The sequence below is a fragment of the Nothoprocta perdicaria genome, unplaced genomic scaffold (genome assembly GCF_003342845.1).
Source record: "Nothoprocta perdicaria isolate Ctin4 unplaced genomic scaffold, notPer1 scaffold_8, whole genome shotgun sequence".
NCBI lineage: Eukaryota > Metazoa > Chordata > Aves > Tinamiformes > Tinamidae > Nothoprocta > Nothoprocta perdicaria.
In genome coordinates, this window is record NW_020456087.1 from 7622365 (window position 1) to 7648835 (window position 26471).

Consider the following 26471-nt stretch of genomic DNA (forward strand, 5'->3'; position numbering starts at 1 on the left):
ATGTTCAAAAAACAGTAATTTTTGCTCTTCCAAGCTAGCTTACTACAGAAAAAAATACACATATAACTCGTATAAGTGTTGACATACCTACACCACAATTATTGACTTTTATAATGCTACAGTGGGTATTCACATAAATGAGAATTCAAATATGATTACTTTTTTTATGGCCAGTTTTGATTAAAAGGCAGGAATAYGAATTCTTGTATTGCTACACAAATCTTACCAATAAAATGTTATACACATACAAAATAGCAAGATGGGTCAGTCACTGTTTTTTACTATAAACCACAACTTTGCACAGGAAGATACATGATTGAATTAATTAGGTTGCCAAATCTCTTATCTGCTTGTTATATAACAGGAAGAACTTACTTTACTGACTGGAAGAATATTTTTCACATTGAAGTAGAATCCAAAGTAAACCATATTAAAAACTCCATGGCGGCCCAATGTTGCAGTGAGACCCTTGTTGAGTCCCTGGAGTCCTAGACCATCAGTTTTAATGATCTGCCGAGCTTGAACAAAGCTGGATGGTTGCTGCACAAGTTAAACAAAATAAGAAAAAGAAAAGAAAATTCAAAAAGGAAACAGAAATCATAGCCTGTTGACTATCACCATGTTGCCAGTTCTTGTCATTTAACTTTAGTCTCACAATATTTGTTATTTTTCCCTAAAAAATCCAGCTGGGTTACTGTGACATGTATGAATCATAATCTTCATTATAAAAAGATTATTTTTCTGATTGCAGAAGAAAGTTGAAAGCATGATATAAAGGTCCTCTAAAAGATAAGGGGTCTCTAAAGAATAAGATTTAAACTCATTATTTAAAATTTTTAATTAGATTTTATAGAACAACTTGTGGTCTTGAATGTATGAATCTGGCAATACTGTCTTGATTATTTACTATGCTGTTAATACGAAACCTTTACACAATAGAGTATAGAACATTAAATCTGCACAACAAGACAGTAAAAACAGTTTCTATATTAGAATCAATGACACAGGAATATGCATTGTGTAGAAGGAATGGAGTTACTAATCTGGAGTAGGAAATTTTTGAGTCATTTGGGAAGTTCTTGTGGGCCAAAACTTGGAGCAGCCAGGGAGGCCATACATGTTTGTATGAATAATATGAATAATAGAAAAAGTACTTTTAAAAACTTTGTTGGCTTGAATTTGCTTTTCTCCAAAGCATAAAGTCAGCTATGGGCAACCAAATATTTAATTAGAAAGGCAAAACATGACTTCCTCTACGATATTCAAACATGAAAATATAGAATAACTTTGACTACAACACTGTGAATACTACTAATTTCAATACACTTTGTTTAATGAGTTTTCATTTCAAAATATCACTGTGGAGAACAACTGCATCAGCCAAATGATCCCTGTTACATCCAACACAGCATATGACCGTTTATGACTGACAAGTTTACTCTTTAATATAAGTTTAATTCTGTTTTTTTTTTTTTTATATATGTAGTAACTAGTATTCACCTGTTGATGCTCTGCATCTATTTTCCTATAATTTACTTTTGTAAAGTACTCTCAGGGATTCAAAACTGCTTAGTGAGATGGAAATCTATTCAAAAATGTAGACATCCAACATGAAATTTGTGCCAGTTGCTAGGAATAATGTCCTTTCTCATGAAATGAAATCGTCTAAAAGAAGATTAGATACATAAAGAAAAACTAAAGGTCGTGAATAAAGTGATTGAAACTGTAGATGGCAACTTTCAACAATAAGGTATGCCGCAGGCTTATCCTAAACATAAATTTACTAACTACTCAGAAGTCCAAGCCTGACAGTTGCTGAACGGCTGAGATGGGATGCACCAACTGAGATGCAGATGTCTGCAACATCTACATCTGCTCCTGATCCACTCAACAAGACTCCTTTTCATTCACCAAAATAGAGACACCCTAAAAAATCCACCTCATCCAAAGTAGGCATGTAAAATGTTGTTTGATCTTGCCCTATAAGGCTTACTTTCTGCCCTGGTGATGGAAGAACCTTAGGATGACTAACTCTGATAGAAGAATTTATTGTGTAAGCATCTGAAGTGGAATGCACATAATCAGCTATTGCCTTATACTCAGGAGAGGCCTAGTCAGTGGAATGTGAAGTCAGGTCCTTCTCACCCTAACACATGTGTAGACACATGTGTTTATTTAGTTAATCACACCTCTGACGTTAGGTGAGATGATTTTTATCATTGCAGGTCTATCTGTAGCTAGTGAGCTTTCCCTAGCGGGTAAAGTTGGCTAGGCTGTAAAATCTGAAMGGAAGAAAAAGAGAAACAAACAACAAGGTGGTGGGGCTGCTAGGAGTTTCTTTTAATAAAAAATCACTGCAGTATTTTCACCTAGAGTGATATCCAAATCACAAACATGCCAATATGTGATTTATAGTRGCCTTCCTCTTTAAAATGCTCAGCCCTAGAAAGATGATCTGGTACCACAGAACAATCCCTCTGTCACCAGGGTGTCTGTGTATTTGTTTTGGGGGTGTGCTGGAGTTTGGGTGTGGGTGTATGTGCTCATGCTCTTCCTTGTTCCTTTAAACAAGATATATTTATTATTTCAATACAACAGTCAAAGTGAGTTGCATTAGGTTTCATCATATAGTGTGAAAGCTACACAATGGGTAAGTACATACTTCATTTAACCTTTTTAGAAAAACAATGCATGGTAGTGAAGTGAGTGTGCCATTGCTTTGCGCTGTATAATAACAGGCACATGCTTATCCCACTAGGCTTACGTTTACAGAAGAGAGCATGCTTTAAACAAACTATGTATTTCTATTCCTGAAATCTGCTTTAGGGTGGAATGTTCTTTAGCACATTCTCAAGGAGAACTTCCACTTATGGTAATGAAATCACTAGTAATCACTAGTTTTCCAGGTTCACAGAAATTCAGAGATCTTAGCACTTAAAAAAAAGATGTCTCTGTGATTTAGTTATTTTTGTGATTTAAGAACATCAGTATGTGTCTTTTTGTTTGGGCAGGTAGGCACTTAGAATCTTATTTGTACAATAATTTATTATGATTTGAATATTGTAAATATTTTCACTAAAATACAAACTTTGTTTTCTTTTTCTGAATTTAAAGCATTTTCACTTAAAAACCCACAACCACACGAGTTACTGTGTGGTTACTTGATTATTCTGGAGGTCAGCAAGAAGAGATGCAGAAATTAAAGTAAAATAAAATTTACATGAAATTGACTAAATAAAATACCTTAGACTTTGTTAAAAAATCCAAAATAGGGAGAAAAGAATTTAAAATGTATGAATAGGAAGGATATATTGCCCTCTTGTAATTTTGCAAGAACTATGCTGCTCCAGGAACTATGGTAAAATATATTTACACTCAAAAACTATAATTTTCATTAATAGAAGATAATTCTATCTTTCACAACCATGGGAAAGAGAGATCAAGAATATCTGCTTACTGAATAGACTGGCTGGAACAGCAGTAAGTCCTCCTATTTTTTTTTCATTTAATTTTCTTCATTTCATGCATAATTTTCTCTCAGTTCCAGTCTCTTTCCTTCCAGGATCCTAATCTTTTACTCTGGTACAGTATTAACTCTCAGTGTTTTTTCTATACACGGTTAAAAAAATACTTAAATTGGGGACTCAGAGCAATCAGGCATCTCTTTGAGATGCACTGAGAGACTAATATAAATTTGCAAAATGTTTTAAAATTTATTCTCAAAGAGAATGCTTCTCAATGAGTTTCAAAGTAACTCTATGTCATTTAGAAATCAATAGAAGCAGTCTGTGAGATTATACCTGAAGATTTTGGCTCAGTATATCTAAAAGAATAGATGATAAATTCTTTACGGTGAATCCCAAAAGAGGGTTCAATTTGTGCAGATAAGTGATAGAAGCTAAGCAAATATTAAATCAGTTGAAGTTTAATAGATGAGTATCTTGCCTCACTAGGGATTCAGCCAAACTTTCATGCCATGCTAATGTGATTTGGTACTTCTACCATAATAAGTGCAGCTGATTTCTAAAAGATTTTAAAAGACTTGCTTTGACATTCCTTAAACTTATTCACTGAGGAATAAAGGAAGAAAATCTCACAGAAACCTCTCATGTCTTTCCAGATTCCAGTCAGAACTACCTCTGTCTGACAATGCCTCCATATTTCTCTTTCATATAGAACTGCAGAGGGAAAAAATAATGTAGAAATTTAAAAAATGATGAAAACATATAATAAAAAGTAAAAGTACTGGTCTCAGATTGATTTTTAGGATCAGGGAACATTTGGAAAGGTATTTTTATTTAGTTGTATGTGTTATAACTGTATCTAGATTAGATACCTATTTGTACTTGTAAGTAATGCAGTTCTCTTATACAAAGCTTGAAGATTTGGTTCCTAGGTAAGTGGAGGGGAAATTAACCTTCTTCTCACCAGAGGCTGAAATGAAAATGTCCACAACTAGAGGCCACATTATATACAACAAAAGAAGAATCACTCCTGGTGCATAAAGGCTTGAAAGGCCCGTCTATACGTGGCTGTGAGGTGACCATTAAAGGAAGATACACTTTGGRCACAGAATATCTCAATGGAGATGCTGACACAGCTGACAATACCTTATGGCCACATATCTCTGAAGATGTTGTCTACTGAATCTCTTTAATTTTGCATCCCTGTTAAGCTTGTGGGAAAATCATCTGAGGCATATATTCTATTAGAATAGAGACATCTTGGTCTAAAAATGAAATCTGAAGTGTCTTATACCTCATCAAGCAAAAGAGAAGCAGCAGGAAGCAATTCTCCTACCTCTGTGAAGGCACTTCGATTTGCCTGTAAGCTAACCTTCACTACTTCAAAAGGGTTAACCACAACTGCTTCTGTTAATCCAGATCCCAAGCCAGCAACTGCAAATGCCTAGGAAAGTTAAATCAATCAACATTTTAAAGGTAAGTTTTCATGAGCACATGTAGTAAAATGCCACATACATCATATGAAACTAAATGATACAATGAAACCAGAGAGATTACAGTAGTGCAGCAGTATTCTATTACCAAACAGCTTTAGGCCTTGATTAGATGCCGACAGTTCATCAAGAAGAAATTAAAATAGCCACAAACCACTTGTCAAAAATTTAAAATGAAATGTCATAATGTTATCAAAAATCCTTTATTCATCTAGAAGGCAAACTGGGACTGATTTATGATGCAACAAGGCTAAACCACTCTCACATTATTTATGGGCGGAGTCTGAATACATAGCTTAAAATATAATAGATTAAAAAGGCAAAAATGTCCTGAGGATTAAATATACAGAACTGATATACAACTTAAAAAAAATAAATGTAAGAAATTTTCAAATTGCAACATATGGCTGTAAAATGCACAGCTCAAATAATTAAGTCCCTCTAAGTAAATACCAATCCTTAAAAGATTTATATGGTAATGAGTGGTGTGTATGGAAATGCCCAGCATTGTCTGMAAGGATGAATTAACTCTGTTTGCTCAGAAACTGATGGTATGTTACAACAAAGGATTTAACTCCATTTACTTAGAAACTGATGGCACTTTACAGCAAGAGGAATGGAGAAACTCACTGTACATTTCTATGTCAAGTATCTTAATAATAATTCACTACATTGATATAACATTTGTTAACATGAATAGTCACAGTCACAGACAAACGTTACATCACTATAGTGAAATATTATTATGATATCTGACAGAAATTAACGTAAYTATCATTTAGTTAAAAAATGTTCTTATTGGTATTTTCAGAACCAAGTCTGTTCTGCAAAACTGCGATTTGGTTGAGCTGATCCCTTCAGCTTGAGCGTCTTTGACAGAAAGGAAGAAGTGGAAAGGACTGTATTAAATGAGAACAAGAAGCTTGGGATGCACACTTACCAGCCCTGGTGGTAATGATGCATATCCTAGTAACTTTTTATATTGTTCAAACGTGAAAAACTGAAAATAAAAGTATGRAAAAAAATGATTATGAGTTAGTCATGCAGATTAGTAAAATCAAAGCACAATGTAGTTTTGTTACCTCATATCCTGTGTAGCCATGTACAGTTGTGCAAAATAAGCAAGAGCCACTCCTATTTCATGAGCTCTGTAGCAGTGTTAGATGTAGATTAACAGAGAATTACGTTTAGAATGTTAGCATATCATGCACATATGAGCATAAAAGAAGTTACAATATTGTTCTATGTAAAAGTTCATTTACAATATATAGTTTATGTTTATGATTTATTAACTCAGCTATTTTATTAATTTATTAAATATCTTTTTTTTTTTTTTGAAAGAGGACTGAAGAAGGTTAAACACTTGTTCAGTTTAGCAAAAGAGAAGCTTCAAGGGGACAAAAAACAAGGAAGATAAAGTATACATAGTGTGAAATTAATGGGTATAGACTACTTATAAACAAAATGTAGCTGCAAAATGTAGCTGCAAATCTTATGAAGCTTTCTTAAAGCAAAAGGAATTGAGTTCTGAAATAGCCTTCTAATAATCATCATTTAATGTGGGGAAAACTGTAATCTCTTGTAAAGTAGAATTTGATCAGTTTATGATGTGATCAATTGATTAAAGCTTTTTTATAAGAYAGTAGAGAACTGGACTTGCTGATCTACGAGAACCTTCCCACTCCAGCATTTCCATGTACAGGAAGTTTCCCCCCAAACTCATGTTATTCATATTCTATAAAGGTGTTGCTGAAGTCACTGAAAAAAAAAAATCATTTTGCTGACACACAAGACTATTATCAGAGAAGTGAAGAATGACTTCTAGCATGAGGAATGAGGGGAGAAGAAAATTGTATAAAGAAATGATAGTTATCTGTATTCCAGATAAAACCAAAGATAATGGAAATATTGATTATTCCATGTAATCTAATTTGAATCAAGCTGATTCAAACATGGGTGGCACCCTCTGAAAAGCCGTGCTTTTGGCTTCCACATATGAGGCCAAGTTTCCTTACATAATATCTTCCCATGCACGTGCCAATGGACCTTTTCCASCAGGACAAAGGAGGCAACAGCAGCTGATGACAGCAGAGATGTAGGAATAGTAAGAAGCATCAAGGAATGGAATTCAATTGTATGTTTCAAGCAAGATCTGCTTCAAGACAAATGCAGCAGAGAAACAGATGTTAATGAGTTAATAATAACATCACATTTAGAGCAAGAGGGAATGTATATTAAACCTCYGTAGCATAAAATTCATATGTGAAATTCTGAAATCTGAATGTCTATAGTCAGTGGATATATATTAATTTATTGCAAGTACAAATTATCCCATTCTGCATAAAAAGCCCTAGAAATTGGGGCCTGTAATTTTARCTCTTTCAAACAGTATATTGATTGAATGGTAGTCTTGCAAATATGCTGCAAATAAGTTTAAAATTACTACAATAGCCTGTCAACAACCAAAAGAGATAGCACGTTACTTACATGTAGGTCTACCTTTATATGTAACTGAAATAGTAATGAAATACCTCCCTTATATAATGTGTCATAATTCCCAGTGTAAATTTTACTTATAGATAAAAAGAAATATCTGGGAAAGTGTCAATTATAGGAGGGTGAGTCACTCCACTGAAATAAATTGACTTCTTATCGTAATAAAGTTTGCTTTATTCTTTCTCCAACATCTTTCTACTCATTGTTACCCTCCTAACCTTTAATGGAATTTCTGGTATTCCTTAATGTTTTCCATAGTCTCACATATCTGTAAAATGGTTGTAATAAAGGCAGAAATACATTACCTAACAATTTTTTGGTCTTAAAACTTTACCTTAAAAATCAATAGCTTCCTACAGTCATAAATAAAATAACTACTTAATAGTAACTGTGCTTCATGTTATACCCTTTTTTGTAAAAAAAAAACAAATCAACAGCAGTAAAACTCAATAGATATTTTGCTGGGTGTAACAGAGTGACTATTATACATGAAACTGTGCCAGAAGTACCTAGTGATATCATACAGATTTGTACTGTGTACGTCCTTTCAAAGTCTTTTTAAAAACATGGAGTAATTTGTCTTTTCCTCTATTGTTCTATTACATTAATAGCTTTGTGCGAAAGAATAGCAGGATAAATGTATTTAAAACATGCTTTGGTGTATATAATAACCAATATTGTCCATCTGGCAAAGATACACTTTAATTCAAGTTACACAGAAAATAGTCAAAGTATTTACCAGATGGCTCAATAACTCTAAGGTAAAAATATATGCTTGAAACAAGATGTCTGGGAACACATGCACAATATAAATTTGACCCAAAAGTTCATCTGTTAACCATTGTATTGGCATCATCACTTCTTTCCTCTAAGTTCAGTCTAACACAGCATTATAAACTTTGACTTTTCGTCTTCCAGAAATACCAGCTTTCTTTTTAGAACGGAAATAAAGACTGAGGAAAAAAGAACTAGTTAAGTATAATGTGAGAACCTAGTTGCCTAAAAGTGAACTTGAGTCTTTGACACTCGGCATTAAAGCTGAATAGTTTCAGATAAATAAGTTCCTTTTAGAAGCTTTATTCTAAAGCATTTTTTTGCTTTATTCTAGCATGTAATTATGCCAGATAAACACAATATTCCCRTAAGATCATATTTAATCTCAGTACAAACTCTTCCTTGTATACTGTGATATCAAAATTTTTGAAAAGATTAAAGTGTCTTATATATATCATAAAAATGTTTATTTTCTTACAAGTGAAAACCAAGCATTCTGAACCCCACAAATTATATTTTGGGTTGTCTTGTAGGTGTTAACCAGATAAAAGTTAACTTTTTTTCTAGTTATTGCAAAGCCATAGGCATGGTCACAGCCCTCCATGATTCTGACTCCTACTTTAGTTTGGAAGTGAACAAGGGACATCTTGTGGCCTGATAGACTATTAGAAGAATAAAAAGAGGAAGTTGAGACAAAGGATGTCATGTTTTTTCATGGACGTTTTACACTGATATACAAATAAGGCAAGAAATTAGTGGAGGTCTCAAGCTGGAGTCTCTTCAGGCCAATGCATGGGTTCAAATTCTGATTGGGATGTTAGAAACTGTGCCTGCAGATGACACCTTACATGAAACAGTTTCAGTATCCAGCATCTCCTATGCACATTACTATCCCGTCCCTGAATTGTTCCAATGTAGAATATAACTGATATCTTGAGATAGTTTAAWTTCTGTTAATACTAATACTGTTGTTCTTGGAATAGCGTAAAATTCAAGGCATAAAKTATTAAAGAATTTAGTGATTTAATTAAAAAGCATGTTTATTGTTTAAAGCTAAACCTCCTTTCTACTTGATTCTTATGGCTGCAAAAACAATATTGAGCTCTGATGCTTAAATGTGCAAGTATCAGGTAAAAAGCATCTCACTAAGGGASAGACATTAAGATATTAAAGGAGCCAGGAGCTTCTGACATTAAACAAGAAGCTAAGAGAAGGGAGCTGGTTTAGCACAGGTTTAGCACAGATATGAGAAACTAAAGGGGGACCTAATTCTTTTCCTCCACTCTTTAAAGAAGGGTTATAGAGGTGACCAAGTCAGACTCCTCTCACAGGTGCACAGTGAAAGCCCAAGACGCAACAGGCACGAGTTGTCATAGGTTGAAAAAGGGGAAATTTGGATTGGATATAAGGAAAATTTCTTCAAAATGAGAGCAACTCATTTGCTGAGAGCACTGCAGCAGGAGCCCAGGGAGGCTGTTGCATCTCCATTCTGGAAGATTTTCAGAATTTGACAAGACAAGGCACCCAAGCAACTTCATCTAAGAACTTATCCCTGCCCTCCCCTGCAGAGGGCTCACCAAATGACCTCCAGAGGTCCCTCCCAATTTAAATAATCTCTCAATGATTCTAAATTATATAAATAGTATGGCATTGGAGCCAATTTGAGTAAGAGAAAGTGACTCATAACTTTTGAATAACTCAGCTTACAAGTACAGACATGAAGCCTGGATCATATTTTAAGTAAATACATATATACTGCTATCTAAAATACATGATTTGMTTGACTTTGTCCTCTTTCAAAAGAAATGATGTGTAGAAACAGAGAATGTATCACAGAAACAAGTTAGTAGGAAGCTTTTAAATACAATCCAAGTGTTCTTCACTGCAGTTTTGGTATCTAATAGAACTTATTTTTTTCTTAGTTATATTATCTTTTTTTGACATAGATGACATATGTCATTTGCACACAAAAGTGATAATGTAAACAAAAAGATGACATTATCAGGACTTCTTTAGGAATATACTGCAAGGTTAAATCCTGTCACTTTATACAAATGCTGTCCCTTGTATTGGGAAATACAAGGAATTGGAAATTGAATGACTGGAAAACTGGCAATGGAAAATGAATGATTAACTGCAGACTACGGACTAGTATCATATGTAGCCATTTTAGAAAGAAMAAAAAAGAAAAGAAAAGGAAAATCAAGATATCAGCTTTGGTATTATAACCATTTTTAGATAGTACAACTCCATAGCTCTGAGGTAAAAGACAAAAATGCTTTTGCTCATAGCACAATGGATGCTCTGATAGATTTTGAATCGAAATTTGAGGCTCTTAAATATTAGGTTATGATCRTAAAAAGTTGCATAGTACAACCAAAGAAACCTAGTAATAATATTGTATCTTGATATATTGCTTAGGATTCTTTTTAAGGTAATGCTCTACAAATCAACACAAAGGATTAAAAAATAAAATCAGAGCAGCATTTGAATGGCAGTGAATGGATATGCTGTTACAGACAAKGATCCATTTCAAGAGCAAGAAAGCTGGAATGTATAAAATGTTCTTTCTATGATAAAAATTGTAGCCATTATATATTCAGTTTTAATAAAAAGGTTTTTTGGAATACACAAAATCTCTGCCAGCACTTAAAAACTACAAATATATTACTCCAAGTTACTTTAAGTAGGATATTAAGTAGGAATAACCTCTTTAATGAATGTGTYCATTTATTAAGCTATTCTTAGTACTAGTTCTTTTGCAAAATGCTGTGTCTAGAATAAAACAAAGTATCAAAAAAGGAGGTAATTCTGAGGCTCAAATATGACCTAGCATTTTATTTACTATTGATTATATAAACCAATTGTAATTAGTTTTTCAGTAACATGATACCTATAGGTCCAGAATAGCCTAGGATGTAAGAACATCATTCTTCCCTTCTTAATCATAGGATCATAGAATCATAGAATCATAGAATCATAGAATCATAGAATCATAGAATCATAGAATGCCGAAGGTTGGAAGGGACCTCAGAGGTCATCGAGTCCAACCCCTCTGCTCACGCAGGGTCACCYAGAGCACGTGGCATGGTTAATCAAGCGTGGTTTTTATTGGGGCATCAACAAGAAACTTTTCTCCTAATAAAAACTAGAAGATTATGCTAAATGARTCCAAAATTCTGGTGTCAATCAGTAGGGGAAAAATAAATCTTTTATAGCTGCCATTGTCCCTAATATTTTTTTAAAGGAGTATTTTTTTTTTTTTTTTTTTTACCTTCACTGCTCTTTTGGGTGTCTCAGCCAAGATAGGAGGGAAGATTCCTTTGTAGAATCCAAGCAATCTATTGAAGAAACAAACAAACATACAAATTACTTGTATAGATAAACAAAGGAGCATGACCAAATTGGCAATTCTATTTTCATTTTTGAATAAAGCAAACAACCTTTCAGCGTTTTCAAGCATACAGATGAATCCTTCTAGTTAACAGTGACACTCTCTTTGCTTACTTGTTAGGTAAGTATTAGGGAAGTCATCCTATTATGTTTTGGTGACATGACAATCAAAAATCATCAATGAATAAGTAAAAATTCAATCTTTTTTATTCTGAATAGATAGAAAACTGTATAAAGATTAAGAACAGTTCTGAAATCGAATGAGGTTGTGCAGTCTCCTTCTCCGGAGCCCTTCTGAATTTACTTGCCATAGTAATGATGATATGATGATATTAAAAAGTGAGATCTCAAAATACAGACCTAGGAGAAAAAAGGAACTAAGTTCCTTTTTTAAGTTGCATTAAAAAACCTTCAGAGGTGAGGTTAAGGCGCCGTTTAAACTCTGCTTTTAAATATACATTCAACTATGTGAAGTGATCTTTATTTGACAAGCACAAGTTGGCTATTCACAAAGATCTAACAGAACACACGTATTTCACCTTGGAAAAAAACACTGAGGCAATATCTTGTTACAGCAATTACACAGGTCTTTGCCCTTGTCTTGGTGCCTGGCCCCACTAAGGGGCTTAGCTAAGAAGTTTACAATAGCTGCTGTCTTTGGGAGTTAGGACAGGAGCCAAAAGCCAACTCCTTGCAGCATTTGGAATTGCATCATGTAGATTTTATACACCTGCTTTCCCAGAGAGGAGCCCAGAGSAGCAACTCTATCAAACACAGCAGAGGGGCTTCAGGATCGAGGTGGAGGTCAGCTGACAGCCAACACATCAGAGCTCGCTCACAACCTTCACTAGGGTGATCCATGAGATACTCCAGAAAGGAAAATGTGAGTATCCTCTGTGCTTTACAGCACCTGTAAGCGCACATGCACAGCACATACTTTCCAGTACAGCAAAGAAGGCCAGAGCATCTGTGTCGTACCCATAGGCCRGAGCATCTGTGTCATACCCATAACATCTGCTATCCTGACAATAGCACATGGCTAAYTGTGGCAGAGTAGATGCCTCACGACAAACACAACAGTACATCAGTATCACCCGCCACAARGATACCTGGTGTTTGCAGACAGCCTCAACACTGCTCACAAGGCCAGGAGGCAAGGAGGCAAGGAGCTGGGTCTTGGGAATGCTTTTAGTATCAGGTAGTTCTCAAGACCACCAGGTCAGGTAAGAGGAGACACAGCTCCTGTGTGCTTGGCTTCCATGTTACCCAGGGCACAGGGAGAGGTCAGAGGGACATCTATACAATCACAAAGGCAAGGTTATATCTCACAACTTATCTTTAGAACTTAGACACGTCTTKCATGACTGCAAGAAGACAATTACAAAGAATCACTTTCAGAAGGAAAGCACTTGCATTTTGTCTTCAAAATTTTGGAAGATGGTGTTGTACCTTTATAAAATGGCCTATTGCTTGGAATACTTCTCAAGAAGTGGAAAAGTCATCAACATGATAACAGTCATGTGTATCATGAGCACAACAAAGGAAAACAAATGCACATTCTCCCCACTGTAAAATACTACAACTGTTACACTATATTTCCCTCCCTTCTTTTGATGCCTCTCTGAAGCCCTCCATGCCTCTATATATCTTAGATTCAATCTTAATCTTTAAAAGTTTACATATATTCAGAGTATATTCTTGATGATTAATGCAGCTATTGAAGTGGTAAACAGCTTTAAACATGAGATTCATTCAGTTTAACCTGAGTTWAAGCTCAAATTGAGATTCAAGTAGGATAAGCTACAGGAACACAGATCCCCATAAACACATTCTTCTCTTCAGTTCATTCTAAAATATTATAGGCATACCTATAACAGGCATCCTGTTTAGGATTTCTACTGCTCCAGCATAACTGGATTTGGAAGACAGAAAGTGCTCCACTGCTTTACTCACAGGTGTAGCTCTGGCTGCAGAAAAGTGAGACCTACCCTTACTCCAGGTTTTCACATTATTAACAGATGCATAAAGTGCAGCTTTATGTATATTCAAATGTATACAACTACTGATTATATAAATCTTGTAGCATTCCCACAGTCTCTRAGGATCTCAGGGAAAACTGTACAGTGAAAATGTGACGGAGAAAAAGTAGATCAGGAATACAAAACCGAATCTCAGCAATCTTGGGAGGCAGACAATTGTTCCTGGAAAGGAACCCACCATTATATCACTTTGGTGTTGAAATGCCAGCAATACAGGCCAGCAGCAGGCCAGCCTGAGAGTTGCTTGAAAATCTTGGAGAAATCTGAACTAAAAGTACAAAGCAATTATCCACTGCTCCTGTATCACTGTGCATGTCAAGTTCATCCACTTGCTGCAGCTATAGGGCTGACACTGAAAATGTGCTGTTAGAGGAAACTCCACTGTGAACCAGGAGAATCTGCAGAGCTCAYCACCTTTATTCATGGCATTAGGAATCCCTAATTTTTAAGTGACTAATAACTCATAACTTGCTTTTGTAGGGGCAAATATCATCATGAAATGCCTACAGAAAGGAGTTTAGATCTATTCCTACAGAAGAATAAGTTTAGAAACAAAAAAAAGAATGCTTTGAATATATACAAATATACATATATATGTGTGCAATATATAAGTCAGTAAACATAGCAGGAGCTAGCTCAGTATTTAAATATGAAATGTGTTTTTTTCTCCTTTCTCCTTTGAAATAGAAATTAAACAGTATAATCAGTAGGATGAAATAAATAAAAAAGGAGGAACTAGAAAACAATCCTATCTCATCATCAATATGGTTATTATCAACTCGCTAATTTTCTGCATAAAGCATAGTCTCTTTCAGAAACTTGTGTCTGAAATTGAGGTCAAACAGCTGCCTTATTTTTTTCCAAATAATGTTATATAAATCTTGCCCATTAAAGACATCAAAGATATAATTCTTTGGAATCTTTGCAGAATGAGCTATTTATTTATTAAAAAAAAATCCTAACATGATAATAAGAAGAGTATGAATGACTTGCTTGTCAGTCACACACAAAAATTACATCCTTTCATCTATTTTTCCCTTGGTCACTGTATCTAACACAGTGTTAACATACTTGAACATGTTATGTAAAATTTCTCAAAGCCAACTAGTGAGTGGCAATGACATTTCACATTTGAAAGATATTACATATATATATATATAATCACCCGGATTCACCAGGTGATTCATGCCTTCATCAAAAATTTCAGCAAAATCATGGAACAGCAGCAACAATCACCGCAGCATGCAATAAGAGAAGAGAGAGAATGTGATATCATATCCTCATCTAGACATATTAGAAAGAATTAATTAATTAAATCTCTAACAGAAACAGAACTACATTTTATTTTGTTTCAGCATTAAGGATCTAAACGAACACCACCATCCAAATGTATTCTGGGCAACAGCCCAAACTCATCTTTGGAAYAGTTGATTTTGAAACATTGCAGTCAATCATATCGTCTCAATTTGTTCTTCTTTCAGGCTTTTGCTGTCCTTCTGGTTTCCATTTCTTGTTTGGAAGCCTTGAGTCATTCACCCTGGCAAGATGACCAACCCAAATCAGTTATTTTCTCCAAATTATACTGAAACTGGGATCTTGCTTAGTTTGTTGTTTTCTTCCTCTGTCTTTCACATAATTTTCCCTTTAAGGATCTAATAAAGTTGATTGAAGGCATGAACACAATATCCCCTCTTTTCTACAGATGTCAAATCCAAGTCTCTTACCCACATTGCTTTATAAATGAAACAAAATACCTCTTATGGCCAATTCTGCTTTCCATACTACTATGTTATCCCAAATCTAAATAAAAAACCCCTTAGGCTTCAGGACTATGTCAGTTAAATTAAATGTAATGTGTAACTTTCTAATTTTGCAAAAAAATATTGCAACAAATGGAAGGAGTTTTGAAGAAATATTTGGCTGAAGGACGGATGTTCTTCAAAGGAAGGAAGGAAACATTTTGAAATGTAATAATATTTGCTTAAAATTTTATTTTTACTAGGCAAAAGATATCTTTTTATTTCATGGCATATAGCATGCTGTGAATTTGTAACTAACAAAGTAAAAATTGTTTAAGAGTGCAATAAGTGCAATATTGCTTTAATATATGTTACTAATAAGAAGTAATCTTCATCTTGACTTTGTTAGAAATATCGAAGAAATTAAACTCACAGAAATTTCAGGAAAACTGTCAAACACTTAATGAACCCAGATGTATATTAGTAATTCCCACTGAGAAATAGAAGCTAACCATTTATTCTGAAAAAAAGTAACTGGCCTATCAACTGACATACATGTAGCTCATCTCAACCACGGTGTCTACGACCATTTGCTCAGCAGAACAGGTGAGGTATAGCAAAAGCTGAGTGTCGTACAGGGGAAATGCACACAGCTTGGCATACTTGAAGATGATATTAAATACTGGACATGTTCAGAGAAAAACAGGCTTCAACATTCTGATGCTCTCCAACAAGTTTTTTTTTTTTTTTTTTTTTTAATGATATTTGTATATTACCCCACTGCAAATATCAAACAGAAGCCACTGGAGAAATATCAATGGAAGCTATCAAGAACACAGCCAAGTTAGCTTCTGAATTTCTATTATGCAATACACACTAAAGATATCTACAATTTTAGACATCAGTGCAAATCCTAGGTACTTGTTTTTGTAACATATTTCACTTTTCTCACTGAGCTCTTATTTATGTAAATCATCATTGGTAACAATGCATTAATCAAGCAAAAACACCTTTTTTTTTTTTTTTTTTCAATCAACAGGTAAAGATAATCCAGAATTATGTGTTATCATGTGGCTACAGCAAGGTTGAAGTTACACTATATGCTAAAAGAAGACCAAGGGTCCAGTTAAAACAACAGAAGAAGCAGCAAAATTAAAGAAAACAACTCCCCAGATAAATTAAGGTAACAGAGAATGAAAATTGACTGCTTATAAAGGAGAACACTGTGAGTGGAAGATACACCTAAATCAGTTCGGAAAAAAACTAAGTAGAGGAGGAGCTGGCTCAGAAATGAGTAGACTGGCCAAGAAATGGATTAATAATCAGCATCAATCTACCTCRTTTTTTCAGAATGACAGTCATCACCATATTTACTGCATGTGGGTCAGATTATGAGGTTATTATGATCCATCATCCATGTGACTGTTATTCTTACTGAGAAATGAGTCTTTCTTCCCTGACTTTTAATCACTTCTGAATCTCTGGCTCAAAATCCTTGCTAATTTTTGGCTTTCTAGCCTGCACTCTCAATCTAAATGAATTAAAGGGCACATCTACAAATAAATTCCTCAAGAGAGGGAAAGATGAAACCCTCTCCTTTCTTTCTTGTATCTATGATAGCAAAAAGCAAGAGCAAAAGAATGGAATGCTTGTTAACATTTCTCACTATTCTAATGAGTGTTTGGCCCTCTCTTACATTACATATTTATTATGTCCCTTCTGTGTTTTGCTATCCTCAAGTACTTAAATAAATTCTAAGAAGCAGAATTTTGAGCCACATTTTATAATGCACAAAATAGCCTAAACAGTTCTTGGTGCATAAAAAAAAAAAAAAAATCTTGTTCTGACTTTTTGTTTCAAAGAGGATTATAAATTAATTAAGTGGTATGTTGTTAGCACACTTTGGTTGAACAATTTTTTCATACATGTTGAATTATTTATTTTTTTAAATATATTGTTTGATTAAATTTGGACAGTGAAATTGTTCCAGATAGAACAAACAGCTAAAGGAGCTAAGATTAAAACTGTGCTAAATGAATGAAGGGATTCTCACATGGCTGTCAGAAGCAGTTCAGCTCCACATGGGACAGATACCCATGTCCTGTCCAGAAATCCTGCCTGCAGGATCATGGGGTGGCCCTTCTCAGTCAGCAGAAGAGCAAAACTCTCTCTCCAGGCTTGGTACCACATTTCTCTGTCCTTTCTTAACATATCTCTAGTATTTTGGACCCCTCATTGCCAATGAAGAAAATATTGATTTTGCCCTTAGGGATCCCTTAAGATACCCTCTCAGGCAACTCCCATTGAAAGTGTTATTGTCAGGGGCAGCTGGACCAGGCTTTTACTGCGGTATAGTTGTCTGGGTATAATCACTATCTTGGCTACAGAAGAGCTCTACATATCCCATTTCTTGCAACTGGCAGCATATTCCTCCCCAAGACTTCCCTCTAGCTGCCCCTTTGTTTGCAGAAGGACTCAGCGACAGACATGCCAAAACAGCTTTGCTGAGAGCTTCTGAAACAGAAAAATTCTTACAGCATTTTGGACTGTCAGAACTGGCAGAACGCTTCATTTGTTCAGTAGGAGTTTTAGTTGTTCAAACACTAGAAGAGAGTTTAAGGTGCTTTTTTTCCCCTTTTACTAACAGTACTGCCGTAACTGGTATGACAGGAAGCGTTCGCTAGTTTAAAGTAGTACCACACCTACCTCTATTGAAGCTAAAGAATGCAAGAAAATGATTCGTTTTTAGTTTTGCTACCAAATAAAAAACAGACTTTTTTTTTTTCTTTTTTGCTTATGTATTTAGAAATCTGTTTCTGACATAAAAAATGCATAGACAGGATAATTAGATATATTTTATGGGAAAGACTGTCAATGTTTGTCTAGAAACTGACGCTGTTATCAATTAAAGGTAAAATCATGAGATCTGCACAATTTCTCTACTTGCCCTAGGAGTGTGTCCTACTCAGACCAATAGTGACTTCATAAAAACACAACATTGGGCTGTTTTAATTTCATCAGTGTGTCTCAGGAAGGAAAATTTTGATTGCAAGTTAATGTTAGCCCTCATTGGAATAAGCTACACTCTTCAATATCCCCATGAGTAATTCCCTGGGAATTATATGTATTCTTTCCCATCTGCTGGCTAAATAAGAGATTCAAGAGGCTTTCAGTGTCATTATACAAATTAGTAACTCTCCCAAGAGGATTTTCCCTTCATGATACAGTGAATAACTACCAGGGAGATTTAGAAGACCAACTTCCAGAGAGATGATTTTGTGTTTCTCTGAGTTTTACACCTGCAATTATTTGTGCYTGTAATTTAGGTTACTTAGACGTTTTTAATCTACGGATCCAATCAGCGTTGTTGATATTTAAATAAACTGAACTGCAGGCAGCTATAAATGCAGGTGCAAAATTTTGCCTGCAATTACTAGGACTCATAAACATAGAGAACTTCTGAAGTCTAAAATAAAATCAGGCTAGTAGTGGTTTTATAGCGTTTTTAACAAAGTAAAAAAACTTACGCATTTTTCTCGTTTCTCAAAAAAAAAATCTCAAGGCAGCACTTTCTAGTGTTAAAAGGAAAAGGATTTAATTTAATTTATACAAACTAACATGCACATAATAATTAACTTGATTCCATCTTTTAGTATCTTGACCTTTGGGGTATTTTTCTTACTCCCTTTATGGTACCTCTAGCAGGAAATCATAAAAGATTCATGATTTTGTAACAGTAATACTGTTGATAGTTGCACCAGTAGAGAGCGACAGTCTTATAAGCACAGAGATCAAAGTGCTGCAAAATTTGTAGCACTACTTAGGCAGTGCAAGGCAGCATGAATATGCACACACACTGGCATCTGAATTTCCATCTGGCAGACAGTTGTGGTACACAGTTATATCATGGGAGTGAAAGGTATGACTCTACAGATGCGTCAGGAAATTCACTCTAATGGAAACTACCTGTGTAAAGACAGACAAAATATGTCTGTTGGGGATATGGGTGACAGTGAACCTGGATTCTGTTTTGAGCCTCTGCTCTCTTAGAAAGAGTTCATCATTATAAGGAAAATCATGAACATATAATATTTTAGTTAAGAAAGGTATTAAAGAAAATAAGAAAGCTATTAAAGAAAATGTTGTACTCAAGAGCGAGAAAAATAATTCCTTGTCAAAACAGAAAGTTCTTACAGACAGTCCTAGATACAGGGAAAGTGTCACAGATCCTTTCCTCTACTTCTAGAGTTCAGTTAGGCAGCACCTGTGTGGTACAGAGAGGGCACAGGTCTGAAACTGAGTTTTAACCCTTTGCTCCTGTCAGCTCACTCCAGGCTGGTTTAAGAAAACTGGAAAATGAAGCTCTTCGTGAGACACTGACTGCCCTGGATGTTGGAACATTGTCCAAGAGGATATCTCAGGCACAAACCTTAAAATACCAGATGGATTTCTACATTTTCCAATCTAGGGACAAGCTGAGTTGACAGATAACAGAAAAAAATATACAGTTTTATCACAGTACGTTTTAACCACGAAAGCCCACATTTCAGGCACTACGCAAAAAGGCTTCCAATCTAATTCCACTCCAGTACCTCCAGTACTATGCTCACATTCTTCACATTCATCTCACACAATTTATAAGGAAAAGATAAATTTTAAAAAATATTTATCTATTTTTAGAAGATAAAGCACCCAAAATATCATATTCTTGCTTTGTCTGGAGATGTGACTAACCCTTGCTCTGAGTTTCTCTAAGAGAACATGGGCAGACAGGGTAGGTGTAGATGACTAAGAAATGAGGAAGACTTACCAAAAATTTAGCAAAAAATTCCAATCAAAGYTTCCTTTTAAACTGTTAAGAAAAGGATTATGCAACGGTAAGGCTTCAGACTAGTGATATCCATCAGTCTAGTTACYCATAAAAACCAAGAAGACAATAGAGGAAATATATTAAACACCTTTTGACATCATGTCTACAGGCAAGACAAATTGTGAAAGGAAGAATTATGCAGAAGTTGCTGTCTTAATTATTATGGTTGTCATTTCTCATTTCGTGATCTACTCTTGCTTTCTGTAGCATGAGCCCCACCTGCCAGATATTCTCATTATCTGCAGAGACATCTGTAAAGAAACTTGACATGCTTTTTCTGTAGAAAGTAGTGAAGTCTGTGTCTCAGTGATGTGGCAGTTTCTATTCCATTATTTATTTTTTAAAAAAATACTTGCAATGTGTTCTTTGAGTAGCAAACCTGCCCCRGCAGGTTTAACTTGAACATCTCTTTGGAAATGTTTTCTTTTTCTCCTCTGATCCACAACCTTCTTAAYTTGCATTCTTCTTTAGAAGAGAAATTTTGCCACCTTGGCATTGAATAAACAAAACTAAAAAAGCTAACCCTATCTCCCAAATTACTTTTAAAAGTATGCATGGCATTTTACCTTACAAATCGACAAAATATTTCATGTAGTAGTTCAAACAAATGCAAAACAAGCTATCTGCAGCACATATTGTGTTAGCCAAGCCTTCTTTCTGCATTTTATTACTTAAAATAATAACACATTTTTTAACCAACAATACTGCAAAAGAAAATAGTTTTATATTAAACTTGTTTTTCCTTTCRGATCCCTGATTTTCTCTGAACTTGCAGAACAATCTTTTTTCTTGCATCATTCACGAACTTCTCATTAAGTTTGCTTAGAAATGAACTCTGCACTTAGAGCTCGGCTAGATTAGCAGGAGATTAGCATTCCCCCTTTACAGCAGCATGATTTGCCATGATCTCACAGTCTGTAAGTGTAAGTGCAATTTGTAACCGCTGCTTCCTTGTTCACCATCATTCGAGTCCATTACGAAGTCAACATAAACAATATCTCGGTAGGGATGACTAAATGGTTACCTGCTACTCTACGGGGTTGACACAGAGATATGTGAATACTTTCTCCGTGGACTGTAAACTAGAGGGCATGAGAACACCTTTATATTGTTTTAACAAGGGTAAACAAGCCATCATAACCACAGTTTCATTGGAAATTTGAGCCTGGTGAAGATAGTGTGAATGTCAAAAAAATTTCTAAGCAGATTTGCAAGCCAATGGTGGGCACAGAGCTCAGAATACAAAAGTTTCCCTCCAATTTATAGCTGATTTGGAAGGAAGAGGTACTAAAACAGTTTGAAGTCTGAAGATCCTGAGGTAATTTCTGTGAAAATACCTCAAATAGCATCTCTATTGATGCACAWCATGGTAGATCCTTCTGCTTATGTTTTATTGTAAATAAAATTGTTCAGAAGTCCACAAGTGTCAGGTGAGCTTTCATAAAATTCCTGTAAGCAGCACAAGAAGGAACCGCATGATTTATTATTTTGTACCGAAACCAGGTAGAACAGGCAATGCAGTAAAAAGGCTGAAACTCAGCAGTTTTGACAACAGCCTTATGTTCTCCTTTTGGGTTATGAATATCCACAGGAGGACATCAACTGATGCCAGATGAAACTAAGTAGCTGTGTGACTAAGAAATGACAGAAATCACAATTCTTAATCAGCAACAGTTCTGAAAGAAGCAGCTTAACTTAACTTTCCACCTGCCATGATGCAATGGCTGGTTTATGATTACATTTTCTCTCTGAAATTAATTTTTTTAATAAGGAAAAATATTCCTTTTTGTGTGAAATTAAGTAACACAGTTAAYAGCGATCTAGACTGTTCTTAACTGATTCAAATCCTAACAAAGCAGTCCTTATTTTAACAGAGTTTATAAAAGTTTTGCAAAGTTTTAAGGAAGTTTTACACACACAGCCACAGTGCACCGCAGTCCATAGAGCCTTGGTCCCGCAGCTCGAGTCTGCTACTGTTTTAGCTAAAGCAAAACTACATTAATGGTCAGTAACAGCAACTCATTTATCCTGTCTGTGGGCAAACTATCCTAAGGCAGCACACCACACACAGCCAGTACTACTTTCCAGAGAAAATAAGTGGGGAAAGAGGTAAGGAGAAAAATACAACCTCATATTAAATTTAAGGTATAGGCTATCTAATGAATTCATTTCTCAAAATTATTTAAGCCTCTGGGAGAGCAGTCATCCTACAAGCCATTACACCTAAATGGTAGTACATCACAAGAAGTCAAGCACATAAAATCTGCTTAGAGATGATGGATAATGAAGTATTACCTGATATTTTCAGCTTTTTCACTCCATACTTGTTTGTGATGATGTGGTAAAAAAATGCTTTGGATCTCAGTTTTAACTATTTTACCGAACATCTGGCATTTGCTGCTTTAAGTTTCACTATTACCAGGGTCATTGTAATTCTATAGCACATCTGGGCCAAATTCCGTGGCAGTTTTAGTGAGTTCTCCAGCAGTGGAAACATCTGTAGCTGTGCACAGTTCCACACCAATAGAATCGTTAGAGTTTCAGAATGTTCTTGGATCTCACGCATTTCAGTGTCCAGGAAATCAGTCATAGGTGACTGGTGATCTTTTGGTGATTTTTTTTTTTAATCTTCTGTGGAATATGCCCAAATAGAGCAAAAAGGTACATATTCTAAATTTACATATTTTATTTATCAGTGATTTATCAAAGTATTTATCAAAGATCAGTATTTATGATCACGATAAATATGATCAGTATTTATCAAAGATGCCCCAGTCTTCATGTTTACAGAAGTACACACAGAATTCACCAGCATTTTCTTGCAAGTGGATGGACTGATGCAATATAAAATTGGCCCACTATCACTAAAAATTTTAATAACTGCCAAATAAAGCCTAGGTTATAGCAGCTGAAAAGAATAAGCAAGAAAGTCTTTCAACAAAGGACCAGGCATAGTAATCATTAATTCCATCTTAAAAGTTAGTAATAAAGATTAAGAAAGTTCACCATGACACATCTGTCATTTTTGTGAATTGCATTTGTGTTAAAATTCTTTTAATGAYGTTAGAGCATAATCTAAGTTTCAATTATTTTTTTTAAAACACAAAACAAAATTTTAACTTGTTACAAAGAAAGCCTGTGACAACAAATAGCCCAGAAGAAATAGTGTCTTATTCCACAGTCTCTGAAGTATTTGTACGAACTAGTCAAGATTAAATCAATATGTTACAATGGCTTGGAGTTGATCCAAAATTTCACTTTAAAAAATAAAAAGCCTAGCACCAGGTTTCTTTCCGGTAGCATAACATGGCACTGACTAGGCCATGAGRCAAGTCAGCGACGTTTGTTCTGTGTTCTCTGACTCACTCAGCACCTCTTGTTGTAGGTGCTCAGAGCAGCAAACTGAATCACTAACAGGGCACAAACTCCTCTGTATCGCAGCCTAAATCCTAGGCTGAATTAAAATCCACATTCCTGTGAATTCAGGAGATACAATCTGTTTGCTACATGAGTTTATCTGCATATGGATAAGATTTTGACATTGCTGGGCACAGATAATTTCCCGCTCAAAGCCAGCTGAAGGGACATCATTAACAAAAATAGGACTTGTTTGACTATGAGTTCTCCATGTACATAGGATTTGAATAGAAAGAGTCTAAAGCTTGTTTAATCCTATAAAACACCTGCACCATAATCAGAAGGGTTATGCAGTAACGCTWGCAGAAATAAGGGATATGTGAGCAATAGCAGTTGCCACCTACTTTGGCTGACGTCAGAAAAGAAGTTGGATGAAAAATATAGAGGTTGCTGTAGTAAAGGTACTGTGTACTTATCAGTGTTTCTTTATTGGGGCTTGAGAAACGCCCACATCTTCCTAAGAGAGCTTTTCTCAGACGCTCATTTCCATCTCCGTGTCACAGTTTTCTACACTCATTTGTTCTCATACAATTGTTAGCATGATTGCCCTGTGCACCACATCACTGAAGAGTGCAGAGAGTAATACAAAAAAGAGTGCATGGCAGACGGGAAGAGTGGAAGTCATCTCCTGAAAGAAAATATATATGGAGATGAGAGGAAGAGAGCAAAAGAATGTCAAATCTATGATGGATGAGTAACATTTGTTGCATTAATGGTTTGAAATTGTGGTCAGGGCTAACTGAATGCTCTATAGGGACAAAAAGACCTTTCATTTTGCTATTTTTTTCTCATACAAATTAAACAACATTGACCTGAGCAGCAAGGTATGCATAATGAAGAGAAATGACAGAAGAAAAGAGAGAAGATGCCTGGAACAGGAAATTTGTGATAGTCCCTCCTGCCACACTGGGGGAAAAATTCTTCCTTACCCCAAAACTGTAAATACTTTAGACCTCCAAAAATAAACCATCCCGAGAGGGGAAAAAAAAAATAAGGATTTCCTTTTCACCTTGGAGGACTAATCCATACTATCCGCACTATCACAGCTTCAGCTGCATGCAATCTTGCTTAAAAGGAAGGGAAAAAAACCCTTCTCAGTCATACATCTAGTCAATTGTGCATTAAGAAAAAATAATCCTTCTTGATCCCTGACACTGGCTTGCTGAAGCTCTGAAGCATGACGTAAGGACAGTCATTATTGTAATGGAAACCTGCAAGTGTTATGGGTAGGTTTAGGACAGTGCAAGATTTCCTCTTCTCCAAGCTTAATAAAAGAATGGTCATGAGTTAGGAGACAAGATCACAGACTCAGAAGGGAATCTCTTCAGGACCATTCCAGCCATCACTTGAACAAAATAAGCTTTTGTCTATAAACTACATTAAAAAATATTATAAAGACTCTAGTAATAGCCCTCCAGCAAAAGGCCTCTGACAAAACCCTCCAGCTGATTGTTTCAGCGTTTTCCTACATTCAGAGAAAATTGAAGACTGATTCTGTTTACCTGAAGATTTCAGGTACTGTTTGTGGTGAGTAAAATTGAAAACCCATGATCTCAGAGGTGCCAAACGCTTTTTCTATAGGCAAAAAATGTGGCTATACATAGCAATCAAATCACTTCTTGATCTTCTCTTTAGGAAACAGAAAAAAACTTAATCTCTTGAATTTTATAACACAAGGCTTATTTTCCTCCCAAAACAGTTTTGTGGCTCTCTCAAATTTCTTCGGTATCTCCATATTTTCATTAAAGTGTTCATTTAATACAATATTTTATCATTAGTCTTACCAAAGTTATGTACAGAAGGAAAATTATGTACTTCCTTACTATTCCCTAGTTGTGCATAGCATTTTTCTGTTTATATGCTTTAGGACTGCATGGCACTTTTTTGCTATAGTATAGTCCCACGATCTCATGTTGATGCAATTATCTTTAACTACTAATTCTTTCTGTGTCTCCAAGACAAAGTCCTCTGCATTTTTGATATAACAATTTTGATGATTGATAAAAATCTGAATTTTGATTCCTCTGTGAATTAGTTGCTATGTTAAAATGTATTTAGTTGGATGGTGACCATGTAATTGGGTGTAATTATGCAATAATAATCTATTTTCATTTACTGCCCTGCCAATCTTTACTAACTTCATTAAATAATCATCACCAGAAAACACAACAGCATTTTTAAATGCYTGCTTTCATTTCTATTTTTTTTAATGTATGTGGCTTGTTTTTTACTTAACTGAAACTCTTCCTGCTCTTAATTATTGTTCCTTCTTGATTCAAAAATATTAACTGCCTGGGTCAATTATAAATTTGACTCTAGAGATAATGATGGACTTTGAAGTATTCCCAAACTAAGCTTGAGAAAAAAAGCCTTTAACTGATAACATTTCAGCAAATGTATGTAAAGCATGTGAGAGTATTAGTTTCACAACAGGGAAATTCTGAATTCTGTCATCTGCCTGGCAGACAGAAAATTCACCCTGCCAAGATAACTGGGTCTGGTGATACCACAAATCCACTTTAGTCTGTTTGAAGCTCCGTTCCATAAACTCGTTTGCTGAGTGGGATGGATTTTTTTCCAAAAAATTATTTTTATCATAGAATCATAGAATCATAGAATGCCGAAGGTTGGAAGGGACCTCAGAGGTCATCGAGTCCAACCCCCCTGCTCACACAGGGTCACCTASAGCACGTGGCACAGGGCTGCATCCAAGCRGSTTTTAAAGATCTCCAAAGAAGGAGACTCCACAACCTCTCTGGGCAGCCTGTTCCAGTGCTTTGTCACCC

At 35.3% G+C, this 26471-nt stretch overlaps 1 protein-coding gene across 4 annotated transcripts in view; it reads right to left on the reverse strand.

The window, feature by feature from the left end:
• SLC25A21 (solute carrier family 25 member 21) overlaps nucleotides 1-26471 on the reverse strand; it is a 122434-nt gene that overhangs the window by 13334 nt on the left and 82629 nt on the right. For 3 of the 4 annotated variants that reach the window (XM_026051870.1, XM_026051871.1, XM_026051873.1), the window contains 4 exons: nucleotides 11502-11568; nucleotides 5898-5957; nucleotides 4801-4908; nucleotides 376-540 (listed from right to left, as the gene is read on the reverse strand). In XM_026051870.1, coding sequence (XP_025907655.1) covers nucleotides 376-540; nucleotides 4801-4908; nucleotides 5898-5957; nucleotides 11502-11568 — 400 coding nt within the window. The remainder of the gene's footprint in view (nucleotides 1-375; nucleotides 541-4800; nucleotides 4909-5897; nucleotides 5958-11501; nucleotides 11569-26471) is intronic. The other variant, XM_026051872.1, reaches the window with a different exon arrangement.